The sequence below is a fragment of the Aedes albopictus genome, chromosome 3 (genome assembly GCF_035046485.1).
Source record: "Aedes albopictus strain Foshan chromosome 3, AalbF5, whole genome shotgun sequence".
In the NCBI taxonomy this organism is placed as follows: domain Eukaryota; kingdom Metazoa; phylum Arthropoda; class Insecta; order Diptera; family Culicidae; genus Aedes; species Aedes albopictus.
The window spans coordinates 302,745,326-302,763,944 of NC_085138.1; the positions used below are offsets into that span (position 1 = coordinate 302,745,326).

Sequence of the window (18,619 nt, forward strand, 5' to 3'; positions counted from 1 at the left end):
CGTTACACTCTGATCATTCCCATCGTACATCGATTTAACGGTCTTTTTCAAAATTGGATAGGTGGCCAACTGCCCACCCGTGGCGCTCGCATCGTTTTTGTTCGAGTTTGACGTTTGCTCACTACCGCCACCTAGTTGATGGTCGGCCAAACTTAGTCCTTTTAGCATTGGGAGAATATGTTTCCGTGACTATGATTTGAATCGAAAATTGTTCGAAGTGTTACGTCTGTTTGTCTGTGGTAAAATGATGCTGCCTGCATAAAAATCAACCAAATATTCGATTTTTTTTTCATCAAAAATAAAAAAAAAGCTTTTGAAAGTTCAAACTGTACTGTAACCCAGAATCTTCATGTACTTTCTCGTTTTTCTCGCAAAAATCTTTCATTTTTAGAACTCTGATGTTGAACGTTTTGTTCATATATTTGATGTGATTTTGTAAGGAGATGGTTTTCAGCCCTTACCCGCTGTTACCCGGTAGGGCGGCCTAAAGCAGGGTACCTCCACTAATATTTGAATTTCGGATGGAATTAATTCGTAAAATAATAATAAATCAATTTTGCAATAAACTTTTATATTAATCTGACCTTAAGTTCGTTTTGCCCCGTTCTCCCCTTTGGCACTTTGGCTTCGGTCGACTCGTTGGGGCCCTTCGATGAACAGCAGCGGTGGTGATGGTCGTCGTTGGCTTCTGCTCCACTCGGAGTATGCGGAGCTTCCTTCTTCTTCTTTCTTCTTCTCCTTCTTCTTCTTCTTCTTTGGGAACTGGGGTTGCCGAAGCAACCGTCCTTGGCAGTTAGCTAGGGGGAAGAGCGGGCTCCTTTGTCGGATCCCCCTAGCGACGGTGGCGATAATACGCCGGGCAAGTCACTCGCCGTGACTAGCCCTGGTAGTCTCCTCAAAGTACTACCACAGGTGGTGAGCCCCTTTACACCTACCTGTCTTCGTCCTCCTTGACGTTTAGCTACACGGGCGAGACTGGCTCTACTGGCTGAGCCCGTGTAGCGAGGACGGTGGGTTTTCGGACACTTTACTAGACCGCCGGGAAGCGAAAATTCCTTTACAATTAGCTTCCCACTATGGCGGTGGTCCAGTACCCTTTTGCACTGCACTTCCACAGCACTTTTTTTCGTACCCGAAACCGTGGGCCGGCACTATTTCACTAGTGAACCACACATGGAATCACTACCGACGTTGCTGGGAACAATCCTCCAGCTTTCGACGCAAAACACCACTTTTCCGGGCGTAATTAAAACGGGTTAAAATACGCGTCCGTCGCACTACACGGTTTCGATACTTCTCCTCGATAAAAAAAACAAAACACCACACACCATAGGGTCTGGGACCATTTGGGCAGGAGCACCTATTTTGGGCACTTGCTGCTATAGCTCAGTCATTTTTTAACCGATTGTCTTGATTTTTGAGACAGGATCAGATACGCACAATATCTAGCCATGTACAAAAAATCAAGTCAATCGGTTTGAAATTGACTTAGTTATAGCAGCAAGTGCCCAAAATAGGTGCTCCTGCCCAAATGGTCCCAGACCCTATATCCACCGTATGCAATTGTTTTCTGCTGCTGTTCGATCGATGTGTGCCATGTGATGGGGGAGCTTGGGGGTCAAATGCCTCACCGGTACAATATGTGCGATTTTATTTCCCTACACTAATTTCACAAATCAAATAAAAATAACAAAATAACAGTTTAAAATGATTCAAAACACAGTGGTGTACATAAATGTAGAACGAAATTGTAACCGCGGGTTACAATTTGTGCTTTGTACAAAACCGGTTCGACTATTTTGGTACTGAAGTTACTACAATATGTTGTATGCCCGAATAAAAAATACAGTAGAAAAACCGAATGTTGTATTGTAACAGTACTATTTAGAACCATATTGTTACAATAAACACCACTGTAAAAATAAAAAATACAAAAACAATAAGATGTAATGTTAGACACCATACAGTGAATTGTAAATGAGATTTTTACAATATACTATACGGGTTGTTAAGTATCGTAACAATATAAAAAAATATTTTTCTCCATATATATTTTTTTACAAAACCATACATTTTATTGTAAATGAATTGTTCGAAATACTGATACGTGGGCTTTAATATACCGTACATTGTATGGTACACGTATGGTTTCAAACAATAAAATGTACCGTAAATATATTGTTTTTAATTGTAATTTCACTACTGGTTATAAATTTAATCATGGTTTTGGAATGGTTCTCTTTTGTTATGTTGTATTGTTTTACATTAGATAAACCATATAATGTTATATTATCTCGTCATGTTCCTTCGATAATGGCAGTTCTAGCCAAACTAACCTAAACTCGTCTAAGTCTGAGTAGCCTCTGATTGCATTAACAGTTGAAGCTTAAGCTCCCATGTCCCACCAGCCAGATAACCGGGTTTTGCAAACTAAGCATTATTTGTGGCAACACTTTGAGCGGCATGATGGAACTATGCCTAGCGCGCTAAGTGTTATTAGACCACTAATGTAGTTGCATGAAGTGGGTGACGAGGTACATAAGTATCATTACAGCGTGCTTAACCATTATTGCAATATTGAGGCTCCAATTTGACTGAACTATGAAATGTGTACATAACAACTCATGAGAAAACTGTCAAGTTCGATTCAACTATAAGTTAGGTTAAAAAGCGAAGACGAACTTATTTCAGAAGTCGTTTCAGTGTCCAGTCCAGTCCTTATGTTAAAAATGTCAAAGATAAATCGCATTTAATTCGGTTGTTGTACAAGGCAATTTCACATGAGAGAAGAAGAGAAAGAATAGTGTTGAACTCATCCACTGATTTACGGTAATCTGGCCTGCGTCTTTCCGGGTTGACCTACATTCGTATTCCTCTCATCGCACTCTACATACCTAGCCCACCATATCTCTTGGATATGCAGTCCTTAGGACACCTGGTTTACCACTTTATTTAAACATTTTATTGACTTTAAATAGATGTTTCAACTTATTCACTTTTTTCTCTTTCATTTCCTTTGCTACAAAAAATGTCACGGACATCAACAAAACAAAGCACGGAAAAAATCATAAACTGAATAAAAAATTAAAAATGCACGGAAAAAGATTGTTTCGGAATAGTGAATGGTTCAAACGTAAGAAAAACAGTATAATATATTGTTACATAAAGATCGGATGTAAATGTATAATAGCTACCAATGTGCAAAGCTTTTAGCGAACCATTCCATTACAATACACTATATTGTAGCTGGTACACTGTATGGTACAGGAATGGTTTTCACCAAATTCCCTATGGTTAGTTTTTATCCGGGTGCTTTTTAATTTTTTTTTTCAAACGCGGGATTCACGATTTGAGATGAACGCGGGACATTTCGCGGGACATAATTTGTCGCGGGACATTTGGTCAAAATGCGGGACTGTCCCGCGAAACGCGGGACGTCTGGTCACTTTAAACTATATTGAAAGTTATGCCATTTGAACCAATCGTCTTATTAACGACTAAATTGCAACCAAAAAAGCGCAAGAGGTGGAGCCAATATAAAACATCCATTCGTGATATAAACGGTTTTAATACGCAATCGAATTATAACCAAGATACAACTTATAGTCGACTTAAAAAATAGTGACCGATTCGACAACTAGTCAGCTAGTCACCACATTCGTCACTGCCAGTTATTATGCATCAACAGTTTCGTTCATGTGAATAATAAATTGTGTGCATAAATATACCGCAAAAAAGGCTGGCCGAGTACGTCAATTTTTGTGCCGTTCCAGATTTATCGGTAAGTTAAGCATTTTAGCTCCGTATTCTCAACGCGCCTCAGTCTACCTATCATTTTGCGAGTGAAAATTTAGGCATTTGTGGTAAAAAATAACTCGCCATGTTGCTTTGGCGGAGTGCATTTCAGCAGCTTATTTAATACAGTCCCGATTCGTTCGTTGGCGGCTCGTTAGATGGGTTGTCTCGATGGTTGAATGTTCACTGGTTGGGGCAAAACCCAACTAAAAAGCACTGTCAATGTCAAAATCGATGTCAAAACGAGTTTGACGTCTGATCGCCGACGCATCGCAGCTCCTATATACAAAACGTTTGTGCAAGTATGTGAGTGTTTCGTGACGTACTTCTTGTCACTTGCGCGTGTCTAGAGCATTTTGATCAGTTGTCAGTTGCCCCAACGAACGAAAACGATTCGCTAATCGGGGCGCAGTCGTGACCCAACGAGCGAATCCTCACTGTAGTCTCATTTCAAGATCTAAAACTAATTATGGCCATCGTAGTAAACTGGTTTAAAATTCGAATTCGATCTCATGTTACGTCCACCGCACAACATTGTTGTAAGTTGCTATGTTAACACTTATCGTAGACTGACTTCAACGAAAACTATCATTTTCCATTAGCACCAACACATTGTAGATCAGGTTATTGTGAAGTTAATCAAAAAGCTTGTTCACTGTTCTTCTCAATGTCTTCCGGAATCAGAACCGCATGTATAGGTCGGGCACAGGCTCTCGCGGAGTAAAATTCGAGGAATTTTTAGCGAATCTCAAAAGATGGAACGATGGAAACAAAAAATCAGCCAACAATTAAAAACACTTCCGTTTTCTGCACATCCGAATTTTAGTTTTTCTCACTAAATGCGCTACAGATTTTCACCCGAATCACTTTTGAAGATTAATTTTTCTTCGATTCGCTTTTCGAATGGCGTTGCACCGCGGATAATTCTGTTTTCACTCGATTCACTAGCCGGCTCGGAGATTCACAAAAAGACACTGAGCCATGCTATCCAGATGCAACAGACCCCGTAAATCACACGTATTCCGCTTCCATATAGAGGCTTGCACTAAAAACATAACCTCATCGAATTCTCATACGATTTGTAAACATTGCCCTCAAATTTTTTTTGAGGGCAAGGACGGCTTTATGGACCGACGCCGAAGGAAAGAAAGAGAAGGAGACAGTGATGACGTCAGCGTGCAAGCGCTCATTTTTATATTTTCACCACAGACAAACAGACGTAACACTCTGAAAATTCCCATCGTACACCGATTTAACGATCTTTTTCAAAATTTGATAGTTGGCCAACTGCCCAACCGTGGCGCTCGCATAATTTTTGTTCGAGTTTGACGTTTGCTCACTACCGCCACCTAGTTGGTGGTCGGCCAAACATAGCCTTTTAGCATTGGGCGAATATGTCTCCGTGACTATGATTTGAATCGAAAAATGTTTAAAGTGTTACGTCTGTTTGTCTGTGTTTTCACTAAAACCACGCCGACGGGAACGCAAAAAAAAAACGTGACAAGAAAAACCGAACGCGTCCATTCGCGGCGCAACCTACTTCGATCTCCAGAGCGATCACTATTTTGATTGTTGTCTACAAAGTGAATACCAGGTCCCTACGCATCGCCTGTTCATTGACTTCAAAGCGGCACACAACAGTATCGAGCTATCATGGACAAAATCGACTTTCCTGGGAAACTGGCTAGACTGATTCAAAATTGCGTAAGAGTTTCGGGTGAACTATCCAGTTCAGGTGACGAATTCTCATGCCTACTCTTCAACATCGCTCTGGAAGGTGTAATGCGACGAGCCGGACTAGACAGCCGGGGTACGATTTTCGCAAAAACCGATCAAGCATGTACTTTGCTTTGGACGCATTCACCGACAGTGCGACCATTGCTGCTTCGCGGTTTAGGCGGGAGAACAGTTCTGACACCGTTCTAAATATTCTGGCAATAATGCCTATGGGGCTGTCCATTTATTACGTAAGGGAATTTTTGCGGTTTATCGACACCCCCACCCCCCCTTGTAAGAATTTTTTGTATGACAGCCCGAATATTTTTGTATGACGCGTAAGATTTTTCAAACCCCCCCTCCCCCCAAAAACCCTTACGTAATTAATGGACAGCCCCTATGTCGCTAGAAAGGCAAACAATTGCAGACGACATGGACATTACACCCGCCTGAAACGTGAAGCAGCAATGGTCGCACTGTTAGCGAATGCGTCCAATACAATGTACATGCTGGTAGGCAGAACCGAACATGACCGGGTCCAGCTAGGTAGTAATCTGTAGTAATGTGACGATAGACGGGAATAACTTCGAGGTGGTGGATGAATTCGTCTACCTCGGATCCTTACCGACGTCATCAGTGGAAGTTTACTATGGACTCCATAAGAAGCTGTGGTTTAAAACGATTCACTCACGCACCAAGTGCGCCATGCACAAGACGCTGATAAGACTGGCGATCCTCTACGGACACGAGACATGGACCATCATCGAGGAGGACCTGCGAGCACTCGGAGTTTTCGAGCAACGCGTATGAAGGACGATCTTCAGCGGTGAATGATGTGTGGCGTAGAAGGATAAACCACGAGCTCGCTGCACTTTACGGCGAACCCAGCATCCAGAAGGTGGCCAAAGCAGGAAGGATACGGTAGGCAGGGCATGTTGCAAGAATTCCGGAAAAGTCGAAAAAAAAATCCACCCTACTGTAATTATTTTCCTTCACGTTTTCGAACTTAGGACATGATTCTGCTCTAGATCATCGACTTATTGAGTTCAAAAATGCTGTAAACTAGTGTTATCTAAGCTAAAACTAAGTTTACTAAGGACGTAATATATCGAACAAAAAGATTTAAAGTGACAGTTTTCACTAATTTAATCGGGATTTAAAGCTCACTGCAATTGTATGATTCTCATTTATTTCTTCTCTAACTGATGTTATTTTTTCATTTATTGTTTTTTAGTGTTATGCATTCAGTTTCTCCCGACATATGCCGCGGAAACAAACTTTGCTTGTTTTTGTTTAGTTTAATACTAACACTGCCTTTTGGATTGTGGTATATCATGGTTTTGTGTATTCCGCTACGCTGGCTGTTAGATGGGGTGCGTAATACGATATTCTTGAAATAGTTTGATTAGTTTCAATCTTGTCATTTAGAGGGATCTATCGGCATTGTAGGGAATGGATCGATCTGTTTTATTGAATGCTGTTTCATAAGTTTGAGGAGGAACTCTGACGATAATGGACTTAGCAGCAGTTGTTTTAAAATTTGAAAGTTTTATTGATGCTCTATCGAAAGTGGTACGTAATGTATTCGCAATCGTTTAATTTTATTAAGTCATTTCTCGTTAGTTTCAAAACTTGCCAAATCGAATTGCACTATATCTGTTGATGTCTTCTGTATCGCTTCGATAAAAGTTATAAAATGATAACAAGTAGTTGTCATATACTTTATAATCGACATTTAGTTTCTTTTAACATCCTCTCGATCAATGTGTGGTGAATGCGGTCCAAGTTATTTGGTTTGTTATTTCTGTATTTAAATTTGTGAATGCAATCTACGATATTTTTTATATTATTTTATTTTATTTAATTATTCAATTGCTTCGAATGCAATTTCCCATTCTACTTGCTGTCCGATGTCGAGGCAGGCACATCCCTGCGGACCTTGTGACCACGGAACGAGGCCTGTATTTTGCTGGCAGCCTTATGCAGCTCTGGATCATCCATATCAATGTCGAGCTCCTCAGCAACCTACAAATGGCATGATTGCGTAATTCATATGGGGTAAAATTGAGGATACATTAAATGTTGCAAATTTTGCAATTTTAGGAAATGCCAAGTTTCATACCTTTCTGGTTATTTCATCGATGTTGACGTCCTTTTTGTCGTCTTCCTCATCCTTTTTGCCTCCGGTGACTTCTTTCCGTGACATGTGCCCTCTGAAGCACGCCTGAATTCTGGTGGCGGCATGGGTTAGTTCTGTAAAAAGAGAAAGAATGTTCCTTGATTAATAGAGCATTGCCAAATCTTAAATTATTGATTTTTCAACGAGTTATTTATGACATTGTGATTGATGATTGATTTCAAAAAAAACATGTGAAATCAACTCAGTCTCTGAGTTCTCAGCTCTGTGTTCTTTGGCTCTTGTTTTGTATTTTTGTTATATGTTTGTTTTTTTTTTTTGGGCTCTCCATTTATTACGTAAGGGAATTTTTACGATTTTTCAACACCCCCACCCCCCTTGTAAGATTTTTTGTATGAGGCCAAACATTTTTTGTATGACTCGTAAGATTTTTGAAACCCCCCCTCCCCCCATAAACCCTTACGTAATTAATGGACCGACCCTTACAGCATAAAACATGTATTATTCAACTTAGGTCGACCTTTTGTCTCACCTAAGTTATAAACTGTGAACCATATAGAAGGTCGTTTCAGTCAGAAAATTGTTTCCTTCCCGGAAATGCAGCTATCATCTCCAACAGACGCCATCGAGAGCCAAGAGGCGGCGGCGGTGAGCAAAACTAATTCCATTGCGTTATAATGCTGATTAAAAAACTTTAAGCTATCTGGCTCGTTCGCAGCGGCGCGCGGAAAGAAACTTTGACCCAGCAAGGAGCGAGTTGATTGTGTCAGCAAACGCACAAATGCTGGTGAACATGCCTATACTTTTATTTGTGTCTGTTCTGCAAACTACAATTACATTAAGGTCAGTTGCTGGTAACTTTCAAGTGGTATATAAAACTTATTTTATCTTATACCTATCAGGATACGTATCATAGTTTGTTGATCGGTTTAGTTGCAGCCGTAAAGCTAAGATCGGATTGTGGGGGCCCGGTCTGTCACAATTTTATGAAAGCCTTTAAACTTTACTGTAAACTTTACTGATACATACCGGATAACATGTCAACGCAAAGCTACATAATATCATATGTAAATTTCTGATTCTATAGATGACACGTTCCAATGTGTTTCAAATAAATTCATTTTTGTCACAGAACTTACAAGTTTTGTTCGAGATGTGTACGGGTAGGGAAGTGGAACTATCTCGGCAGGGGTCCAGTGATAGACATTAGCGTGGGTCAAAAAAACGTTTTTGCTCCACACCGCTTATTCGATTAGTAGGCAGATTCTATGCCTTCTCCCAAAATTTGAGCTCATTTGATTGAAAATTGAGACTGAACAAACCCTCCAAAGTGTGTATGGGAATTACTATGGGAAAACGATGTTATTCATTCATTCGCCCTTAGTATTTCTCCAAGTTCCCTAGAGGGTTTGTTGACTCTTGGTACTCCTAGGCTACTCTGTCAGCTACAACTTTGCCGAAGACCGCATTCAAATCGGACGCCTCAATAATTAGTTATCGATTTGTATCCAACTGGACGAACTTTAACAGTGATCCTCCAGCTTCCCAGCAGGCAACATTGCTGCACATGGCGCCAAAGATAGCACACTGAAATCGGCTACTATGTTCCACTGCAAAATGCAGTGATGCCTTCGAATAGTTTAAGGACATATATGAGCGAATCCAAAGGTGGCCGTCACAATGGCTGCCTTGAAAATACCGAAAGCACAGATATCGTCATCTAACCAATAAACAGAGCTGAAAAGACAATGAGTGTCCTTGCTCACTCGTGGTTAACATTGAGTAGCATTTTCGTTATCGGGTATTTTGGGGATGACGAGATCGGTGCTCTCGAAAATGCGAGTCAAAAATGCACCTGGACGCGCTCCCATTTCACCTTAACCATCATGAGTAAAGATTTTGATTTTTGGATAAAAATCTGAAACTAATTAATGAGGCGTCCAATTTGAATGCGGTCTTGGGCAAAGTTGTAGCTGATAGAGTAGCCTACTAGTACCAATGGTCAACCAACCCTTTAGGGAGGGTACTTGGGGAAATGCTATGGGCGATTGAATGAATAACATCGTCTTCCCATAGTAATTCCCATACAAACATTGAAGGGATTGTGCAGTCTCAATTTTCAATCTTGGGAGATTGAATCTGGCTACTAATCAAATAAGCGGAGCAAAAACGATTTTTTGAACCACGCTAATAGACATTCGTTTAGCCGAGTCCAAATAATTTTCAAAAAAGTGTCAGGAAAAAATATACAAATACAAATACAAAAGATTTTATGATTAAACTTTTTATCGTAGTGATAGCATATCTAGTACAGTTTTATGAAAATGTGATACATCACACTTATATATACACTGAAACAAAAACGAGGGTAAAAACGCTTCAAATGTCATTTTTTGCCTAGACATTCGTTCAGCCGAGGTAAATGAAAAAATGGTTTTCAATAGATTTCCAAGGCATTTGGTTTATGACGTTTTAGCAAGATAATTGACCTCAAAAGTTTATTTATTTGTGAAATTCAGAGAAATAAAAAAAATGTGCCAATTAGGAGAGGCAATGTGTAGCCTCTAGGCTGCTCAGGATAGGATTACTACCATCTACGGTAAGTATGTTGAGACTGGGTCGCTTATGCTTATGCTGTCAGTCACACTCACACAATTGAAACAATGCTCGCTTCAGCGGGAACGAAGGAGAGCTCAACAAGAACCAACGTCGAATGGAAAGTGAACCACAGACTTCTCACTTTTTGGGTGCTCAAAAGCCACCGTTGCCTACCCTTCAGAAACTACCGTCAACAGGACCAAGGCCTGGAACTCCTTTGCGAGCACGGTAAAACGAAAGCAAGTCAAAGTTAGGTGTAAATTACTCCAATCAGGGATCACTGCGTGAAAAACTGAATCACTGACCATTTCATTTTTAACACTTTTATTGCCCTAACTAACTAACCTGAGTGACGTCACTTAATTCTATTTAGGGTACTTGCGGTTACAATATGGGTATGGATGACATGGCATGCAGGGCGGTGTGGTGGTGGCGGCGATGGCGGTTGGCGGGCGAGAAATGGCGAGATGTTGACTACTGCTGACACTAGCTGTGGTGGGTGGTCGAAGGTAGAGTCCCTATAATTAGAGTCTGGCGGACTGTCACTTTCGACCGGAGCCAATCGAGCATGACGTCATAGTGTCCTCACCGATAAATGCTACACCGTGACGTCATGCTCGATTGGCTCCGATCGAAAGTGACAGTCCGCCAGACTCTAACTAGACTGACTCTAGTCGAAGGTGGTGGCGGTGACGGTCTCAGGCTTGTTCAAGGGTTCTGTTGGAACATGCACCGGCCTGAACTTCTATGGTACCTCAGTACAACCCTGGGTACAAACTGGGGTATATCTCTGTCCGCTCAGTATAATCGGGATTGGCGGCCTCCGATTCTTCAGTCCGGAATCGTCGCTCTTCAGAATCTGTGGAAGATGGGCTTCCCGGGTGATAATCGGTACCAGCCACTAACACGGAAGACAAAAAAGGCCCGCTGGACGGACCTGTCCCAGCGAATTAGCATTTCACGCATAATAAAGTTTTACCCACCCCGCCAGTACCACAGAACTAAACTTGTTTCCTTAAAATAAGTTTAGGATTACCTTTTTGTTTCAATGTGCCCTGTTTGTGAACTTTCCTTTGTCTTTGTCCACACAAATAAATTTCTATGGCTATTTCAACGAAACAATAGGTCGATTAACACACAATACAAAACCCTATTCTTTATCATACACTAACCGTACTATATACAAAACTGTGATACTAGTTTTTTTTAGTTTAACTGTTTACCGCCTAGTTAACGTTTTAACCTATAATGACACCAGAGATTTTAATAATTCACACCTAAATTTTACACATTACAACAAGTATACTTGAATTTTAAGAACACGTCGCGCACTTCTGGATCCTATTGCGGATTTGGACAGATAGATCGGCATCGGCTTTGGCCAAGCTGATATAAGTTATGTCATGAGAAACGGGCCCGATAAAAGCCGAACATTTGCGAAACGGCCCACTGTGGGTTATCTTCCATTTCATTTTACGTTGTTTCTTGCACGCAGGTAGTTTATTTAGTTCAAACCGCTGCAAACAAACTAGAGTACATCGGTGAGCGACCAACATTATAGCATAGGCAAGTGAGTTCGCCTGACAGGGACAGGGTCGAATTCAGAATCTGAACGAACTCACAGAGGAAACATTGGGAAAGGGAATTTGTTTTGCTTGTGGTGGAGCTACAAGCCACATTATGGGACCAACGGTTACAAATGAAAAAGAAATTTCTTTAAGAAAAATGATTTCTGTAAACACTCAAACGTAAGCTAGATTTGCAGTTTTGATAATATGGCACAGAATTATTGTTAGAAATGTTCAAATTATTGCATAAAATGTCATGAAAAAATTAAGTATATTGGATTTTAATTGGTTAAACCCACCAGGGTGCGAGGCCGCCATTTTTAAGAATCCAACATCTGTATGTAAACATTTGTGTATCCACAAAGGATTCCATTGTGGATACACGATAGATGTTGGCTCCTGTCAGATGCAATAGGTGGGATTAGGGTTGCCACATACATGGTTAAACCTTAAAATGGAATTGATAAAAGCTAAAATAAATAGTTCTGCGTTGAAATAAAGACGTGCCCTAATGTCTGTGGAGTATAGGGGAGACTGAGGAGACTTGATCCCTGGGGAGACTTGTTCCCCCCATATTTTCTCGGAATCAAAAACATTTTTCTTCTAGCATAATTTTTCCAAAACTACTCCTGGACAGACGACTAAGTTTTGGCTACAAGTGATTTCGATTGTACATTGCATTATTTTTTACCGGCTGATGGTTTGTTTTCAGTCCTTCAGAAATCTTTTCGGCGATTCCGAAAAATCTCAATAACTTTGTGAAAATTGAACCAAATCGTGTCAAAATTCTACAGCACATAGTTTAAATAAAATACTTTCAAACTTATTTATACAAATAAGGCTGCTGTTAACACATTTTAATTAATTCAGCTTAGTATACACAACAGTGACACGGGGAGACTTGATCCCTCGAGGATTACACACACATTCTTTATGTGAAAAATAAAATTCTATTCGGAAGCCTCTATTTACTTGGAATTGTAGTCAATTCAACGATAAAATGTGTCAGATAATTATAACTTCAGTACAAACCATGAAAAAGGGGATCAAGTCTCCCCATTTTGAAAATACGGCATATCCTTAAAAATTTAGGGAAATCTTACAATTTCAAACACTCCATATTCATCGAAAATACAAGAAAACTCGAAAAGAAAACGAATAGGAAGACTCTGGAATTATTTTCCCTTTAGATAAACCATGTGCTCAAAGGGGGATCAAGTGTCACACATTTTTGAAAAATACATCATAAGACATGCCTCCATAAAAACACAGTTTTGAAAACTTTAACAATAATTTGAATTTCTGTTGTGTATTAACTTGCAATAGATGTTTACCTGCCATTCTGTACGGAAATCGGATTTAGTTTTGTGTTTTTCTTAAAGTTACAGGTAAATTAAGAAAAAGGGATCAAGTCTCCCCAGTCTCTCCTACCTGTTTGATACTAGCATTACTAAATGAGTTAGAAGACTGCTAAGTGAAAGAACTGCAAGAAGTGTCAGAATTTTTGTACCCTGTTTATTTAAAAGCAGATGTTCATACAAAAATGCAAGATATTGTCAAACAATTGGCTTATTTCATTCAATCTGAAGAAATATATTATAAATGAGTCTTAGGTTTGAACCACATTCATTTTTAACATAATTTATTTGAAAAGATCGTCTAAATTATGAAACAAGTAGTTCATGCTAGAAATGTGAATACATTCGGTGGCATTTGTCGAAATGTGAGCCGTCCAATGTATGTTATTTCAGCCAGAATACAGTCTAGAAGATGGGTCTCCAGTTAGCCTAGTGGTTGAGGCTATGGATCGCCAATCCGGAGACGGCGGGTTCGATTCCCGTTCGGGTCGGGAAAGTTCTCTCGACTCCCTGGGCATAGTGTATCATTGTACTTGCCCCACAATATACAAATTCATACAATGGCTGGCAAAGAAAGCCCTTCAATTAATAACTGTGGAAATGCTCAAAGAACACTAAGTTGAAGCAAGGCAGGCCAAGTCCCAGTGGGGACGTAGAGCCATAAAGAAGAAGAAGAAGAAGAAGAAGAAGAAGAAGAAGAAGAAGAAGAAGAAGAAGAAGAAGAAGAACTAGAAGACAGTCTAGAAGACATTGGGAGCTGTTAGAATAGTAGTAAACGTTGTGATTTATGCAAGTGAAACCATCACATTTCATCAAAACAATACTTAAATACGTGATTTTTTGATGGTTTGCATTATTTTTTTCTGTTGAAAATATCGTTTTTCGTAAATTTTCAACGTGCACTCGCTATGGAATTTTCATTAGATTTTTTTTAAACACTTTCGATAAAAGTAACTACAGTGACCCCACAATTTATGAATCGGCAAAAATGACCACAGTTTATGGATCACTCCATTTGATCAACATGGTGATTCATAAATAGTGTACAAAAATAAAGGTGATTCATCGGAGTGGGGTCACTGTACTCAATTTGGAAACATTTACAATATTATGACATATTTATATGAGATGCATGTAAAATTAATATGGCAAAACTTCCAAAAACGAACTAATTCATGATTTACAAGTCGATCTATAATGCAGATCACCATACAAAATGGTTTTGTTGGATATTTTTCGAAATTTGTTAGTTCTTTATTATGGAATTCCAAAAATTGAACAATTGGGTTGTTTAGTGAATAAAATATTGCTGATTTCTATATCCTAATCGAAAGAGCTCATTTTTCTGAGTATAACGTGATTTTATTGCGATTCAATTCTTTTGTTTTGATGGTTAAATAAACAAAACAAATTTAATTTCCGTGGATAGAATGACAGTTCAATCGATAAAATGACAGTTCGCCCCGAACAAAAAAAAATCCCCATACAAACTTTAAATGCATTTTAAAAATAGTTGCCGGCCACCAAAAATAATGAAATTTTGGATTTCGACTAATTTTCGGATGGAGATTCCGATTATGAAATAATCTGAATACCCCTAAAGAACCCAATTCGGCTAAACGAATGTCTATGCAAAAATGACATTTGAAGGGTTTTTACTCTCGTTTTTGTTTCAGTGTATATGTAAGTGTGATGTATGTTTTTTTTATAAAACAGTACTAGTATAACTACGATAAAAAAGTTCTATCATAAAATCTTTTGTATGAGTTTCCTGACGCTTTTGTGAAATTTTTTTGGTTTCGCTTAAACGAATGTCTATCACTGTAGTATCTAGCCGTGTAAAAAATTTCAAGTCAATTGGTTTGGAATTGACTGAGTTATAGCGAAGAGTCCGAGTGGTTCGCTACCCTATGCATAATTCATTTGATTTTTGTTTCATAGTCCATTTTACGAGCCGATTTTATGAATGAATTTTGACAGGAGGTAGCGTCCAATAACCCGTGAAAACCAATATCACCATCAACATTGTTGCCATTTCGTAAAATGGCTTATTGTCAATTATTTGCAGCGTATCTCAATGCATCCTGTTTCCATTTGCATTCGGTTGTATGTGCGGTATGAGGTTGTAGCATTATAACTGTTCGGTTCGGCAGACTTCAGCGGAAGCACCACACAAGGTCATTCCAATATCAGGCTACCCATTCAACAACTGCTTCCTACCTGCTCCCGTAGACCAAGTTCAAATCTTCTCCAAATAACTTTATTCTTTCTAATGTCGTTTTCGTTTTTGCGGCGGTGCTACACCGCTTCGTGCTACACTTTTCACTGCAAAAACGAACATTTTCGGTGCAGTTGCATTGGTGTGCGTGAATAAAAACCAAAATATTTACAACTTTGCAAACGCTGATTGGTGGACGCGGTGTACACCTGCTACACTCCCGATTTTCTGAGTGCTGCACTACCATGAGCGATGCAGAAAAAGTGCTACACCGGTGCAGCACGAAAATCAAAAACGAACACTTTCGGTGCAAAAGTGCTACACCGGTGTAGCACCACCGCAAAAACGAAAACGACATAAGTTTACCGTTATGTGGGTATGAGTGAAATGATTGTAATGCAATGGGATTATCTGCTTATTGCCTAGAATCCGTACAGACAAAACCTTTTATCAGAGATGGAAAGACATACAGAAATACAAAAAATGTAAAAATGAGAAATATATACAAACAGCAGCTTTATTCCTTTGTTCTGAGTAGAATAAAAATGGGGAGCGTACATCTTAGTAAGGCAGCCAATATCCTATCATTGAATTTATTGAACTTATTTTTAAATTCCATGGACTTTCCGTGGCATGGCCTGAAATTAACTGTGCACATTCCTAGTAGACAATCCAATTTCCTCCAATTCGTTTTTCACTTGTATGCAAATTCATAAATGTACCAATGAGATCGTCAACAGAAGCGTACAATAATACTCGGACCGAGATTCTGTGGGGCGTAAGTGATTTTGTTTAGCATAGTGATACTTTAAATTACAAATTAACTGCTACTAATAGAATATGAACGGAAGATGCTCCAGGAAGAATCCCTGGAATATCTTCTAGAATAATTTTTGAAACAACTTAAAAAAATAATTTGTGGAGTAACTTCAAAAGGAACTCTTGGAGTCCCTCTGGGAAAAATCATTGGTATTCTAGAAGAAATCTAGAACCACTCTTGGAGGATTTCCTCGAGCATCTTCAGAGGGAATCTCTACAACAACTAGGGTAGAAGCTTCAGTTTTGGCCAGTCCGGAGTCTTGGCCATAGTGTGGTATTGAGCCTGTTGCGATCTAAATCGGCGTAATTTTTTTTTACTACACTGAAATGAATTTTGTTGTGGAAACTACCGATTCCATAGTAAAATTACTAACCGTACCTATGATTCTCAACCGACAACAAAATCTGTTAAGGTAGCTGAAATATGCTTGAAATTACAATGCATTGTAGTAAATTCAACTACAAGCATAGTCGTCTCAACAACAAAACATTGTTAATTTTTCCAGGACACGCATTTTACAACACAGTATGGTTAAAAATACAATGCTCATTTGTTAAATTAAGATTATTTTTGGTAATGTTAACTGCACTGCTAGTTAAATTGGCAGTGTTTTAGTGGAATTAACTGGAAAATGTTGTCGGTTGAGAATCATAGGTACGGTTAGTAATTTTACTATGGAATCGGTAGTTTCCACAACAAAATTTATTTCAGTGTAGTAGATCCTAATACAATATGATGTTTGTTTGTTTATTTTCGACACTTGACACCAGGGTGGAATACAATATGATGATTATAGCTGTGAAAACCACACATTTCGATTAAAAACTGGAAGAAAAAAATATTTCCTTAAAAAATCAGCTCCCATATATCTATTTTAACCAGGGTGCTTCTAATTTGGCCACTCCCATAAGAAATACACGTGATTGGCCAAAATAGGAACCAAACCTAAGAATATGGCCAAAACTGCGGCAGTGCTTCTATTTTGGCCAGTGCCACTTTTAATACAAAAATCAAGTATTGGCTTGATTTCTGCATTTTTCCTTCAAAATTTAGATTGAAACCTTTCATTTGACACATTGGTTGTTTTCATAGGATTATTGGTTATTTTTTAAAAAATGATTTCCCTTAGACTGGTCAAAACCGGTGCCCGCACCCTAGTAGAAGGAATCTTTGAAGCGACTGAGGAAAGATCTTTGGGACTTTAGGAGAAAATCAAAACTTCGAAAGTCAGATGGAATGAAGGTATTTCCGCCGAAATTCTTCTTAGATGGCAACAGTGGCTGGATTATTACGGTTGCTGGACGGAGTAAAGATCCCGCAATGCTACTTCCCGGGATACAGCAAGGAATCCTACGACTCACTCGAACTCTGCGTCTTCTTCGACGCGTGCGAGAGCGCCTCTGCTGCCGTCGGCTACTTCAGAATCGTCGATAAAGTAGCTTCACTAAAGCAACTCTCCATACCTCGCTTTTAGCTCGCTGCGCACCACGTCTTCTTGTACCGGTCAGATGACTCTCGAGGACCATTTTAGTCGGGTTGCTATCCGACATCCTGATGACGTAACCCGCCCACCGTAGCCTCCTGATTTTCGCGGTGTGGACGAAAATGGTTGGTTCTCTCAGCAGCTGATGCAGCTCGTGGTTCATTCGCCTTCTTCAAGTCCCGTCTTCCATGTGCACTCCGCCGTAGATGGTACACAACACCTTCCGTTCAAAAGCTCCAAGGGCGCATTGGTTCTCTGCACGTAGGGTCCAGGCTTCGTGCCCATAGAGGACTACTGGTCTAATCAGCGTTTTGTAGATGATTCACTTCGTTTCGTGTGACGGCGAACTTTGTTCGATCGTAGAATCCTGCGGAGTCCAAAGTATAAGCTCGATTTCCTGCCATAATGTGTCTCTGAATTTCTCTGAGGGTGTCGTTGTCGGCGGTCACCAATGAACCCAAGTACACGAATTCTTCAACCGCCTCGATTTCATCACCGTCGATAGCAATTCGGGATGGCGGGCGCGGTGATTCCTCCTTGGAGCTCTTTGCTTGCTATCATGTACTTTGTCTTCGACACATTAATGACTAATCCGATTCGTCTGGCTTCACCCTTTAGTCGGGTGTACGTTTCCGCCATCGTTTCAAATTTACGAGCTACAATATCAATATCATCAGCGAAACCAAGCAGCTGAAAGGACTTCGTGAAAATCGGTTCACTCGTGTTTATTTCCGCTCTCCTTCTTACACCCTCTAAACCTTGCCGTAAACATCTGCGAGATTCGAAGGGACTCATGAGTGTCCCTGATACTCGAACTACGCATATCACACGAATCATCGTCGATTTGATCAAACGTATCAGTTTATCCGGGAATCCGTACTCGTGCATAATCTGCCATAGCTGGTCTCGATCGATTGTATCATACG

At 39.8% G+C, this 18,619-nt stretch overlaps 1 protein-coding gene and 1 long non-coding RNA gene across 2 annotated transcripts in view; both read right to left on the reverse strand.

Annotated features, from left to right (window-relative positions):
- Window positions 1-6,639: 6,639 nt before the first annotated feature.
- Window positions 6,640-18,619, reverse strand: part of LOC109418565 (uncharacterized) — a 354,422-nt gene continuing 342,442 nt past the window's right edge. The window contains exons 4-5 of the mRNA XM_019692773.3: window positions 7,634-7,764; window positions 6,640-7,536 (exon numbers count right to left, since the gene is read on the reverse strand). Coding sequence (XP_019548318.2) covers window positions 7,408-7,536; window positions 7,634-7,764 — 260 coding nt within the window. The 3' untranslated portion in view covers window positions 6,640-7,407. The remainder of the gene's footprint in view (window positions 7,537-7,633; window positions 7,765-18,619) is intronic.
- On the reverse strand, window positions 11,297-11,940 carry LOC134284085 (uncharacterized). The gene is made up of 3 exons (XR_009995620.1): window positions 11,553-11,940; window positions 11,419-11,489; window positions 11,297-11,351 (listed from the first exon to the last, which is right to left on the reverse strand). It is a non-coding gene; the product is annotated as an uncharacterized LOC134284085 (long non-coding RNA).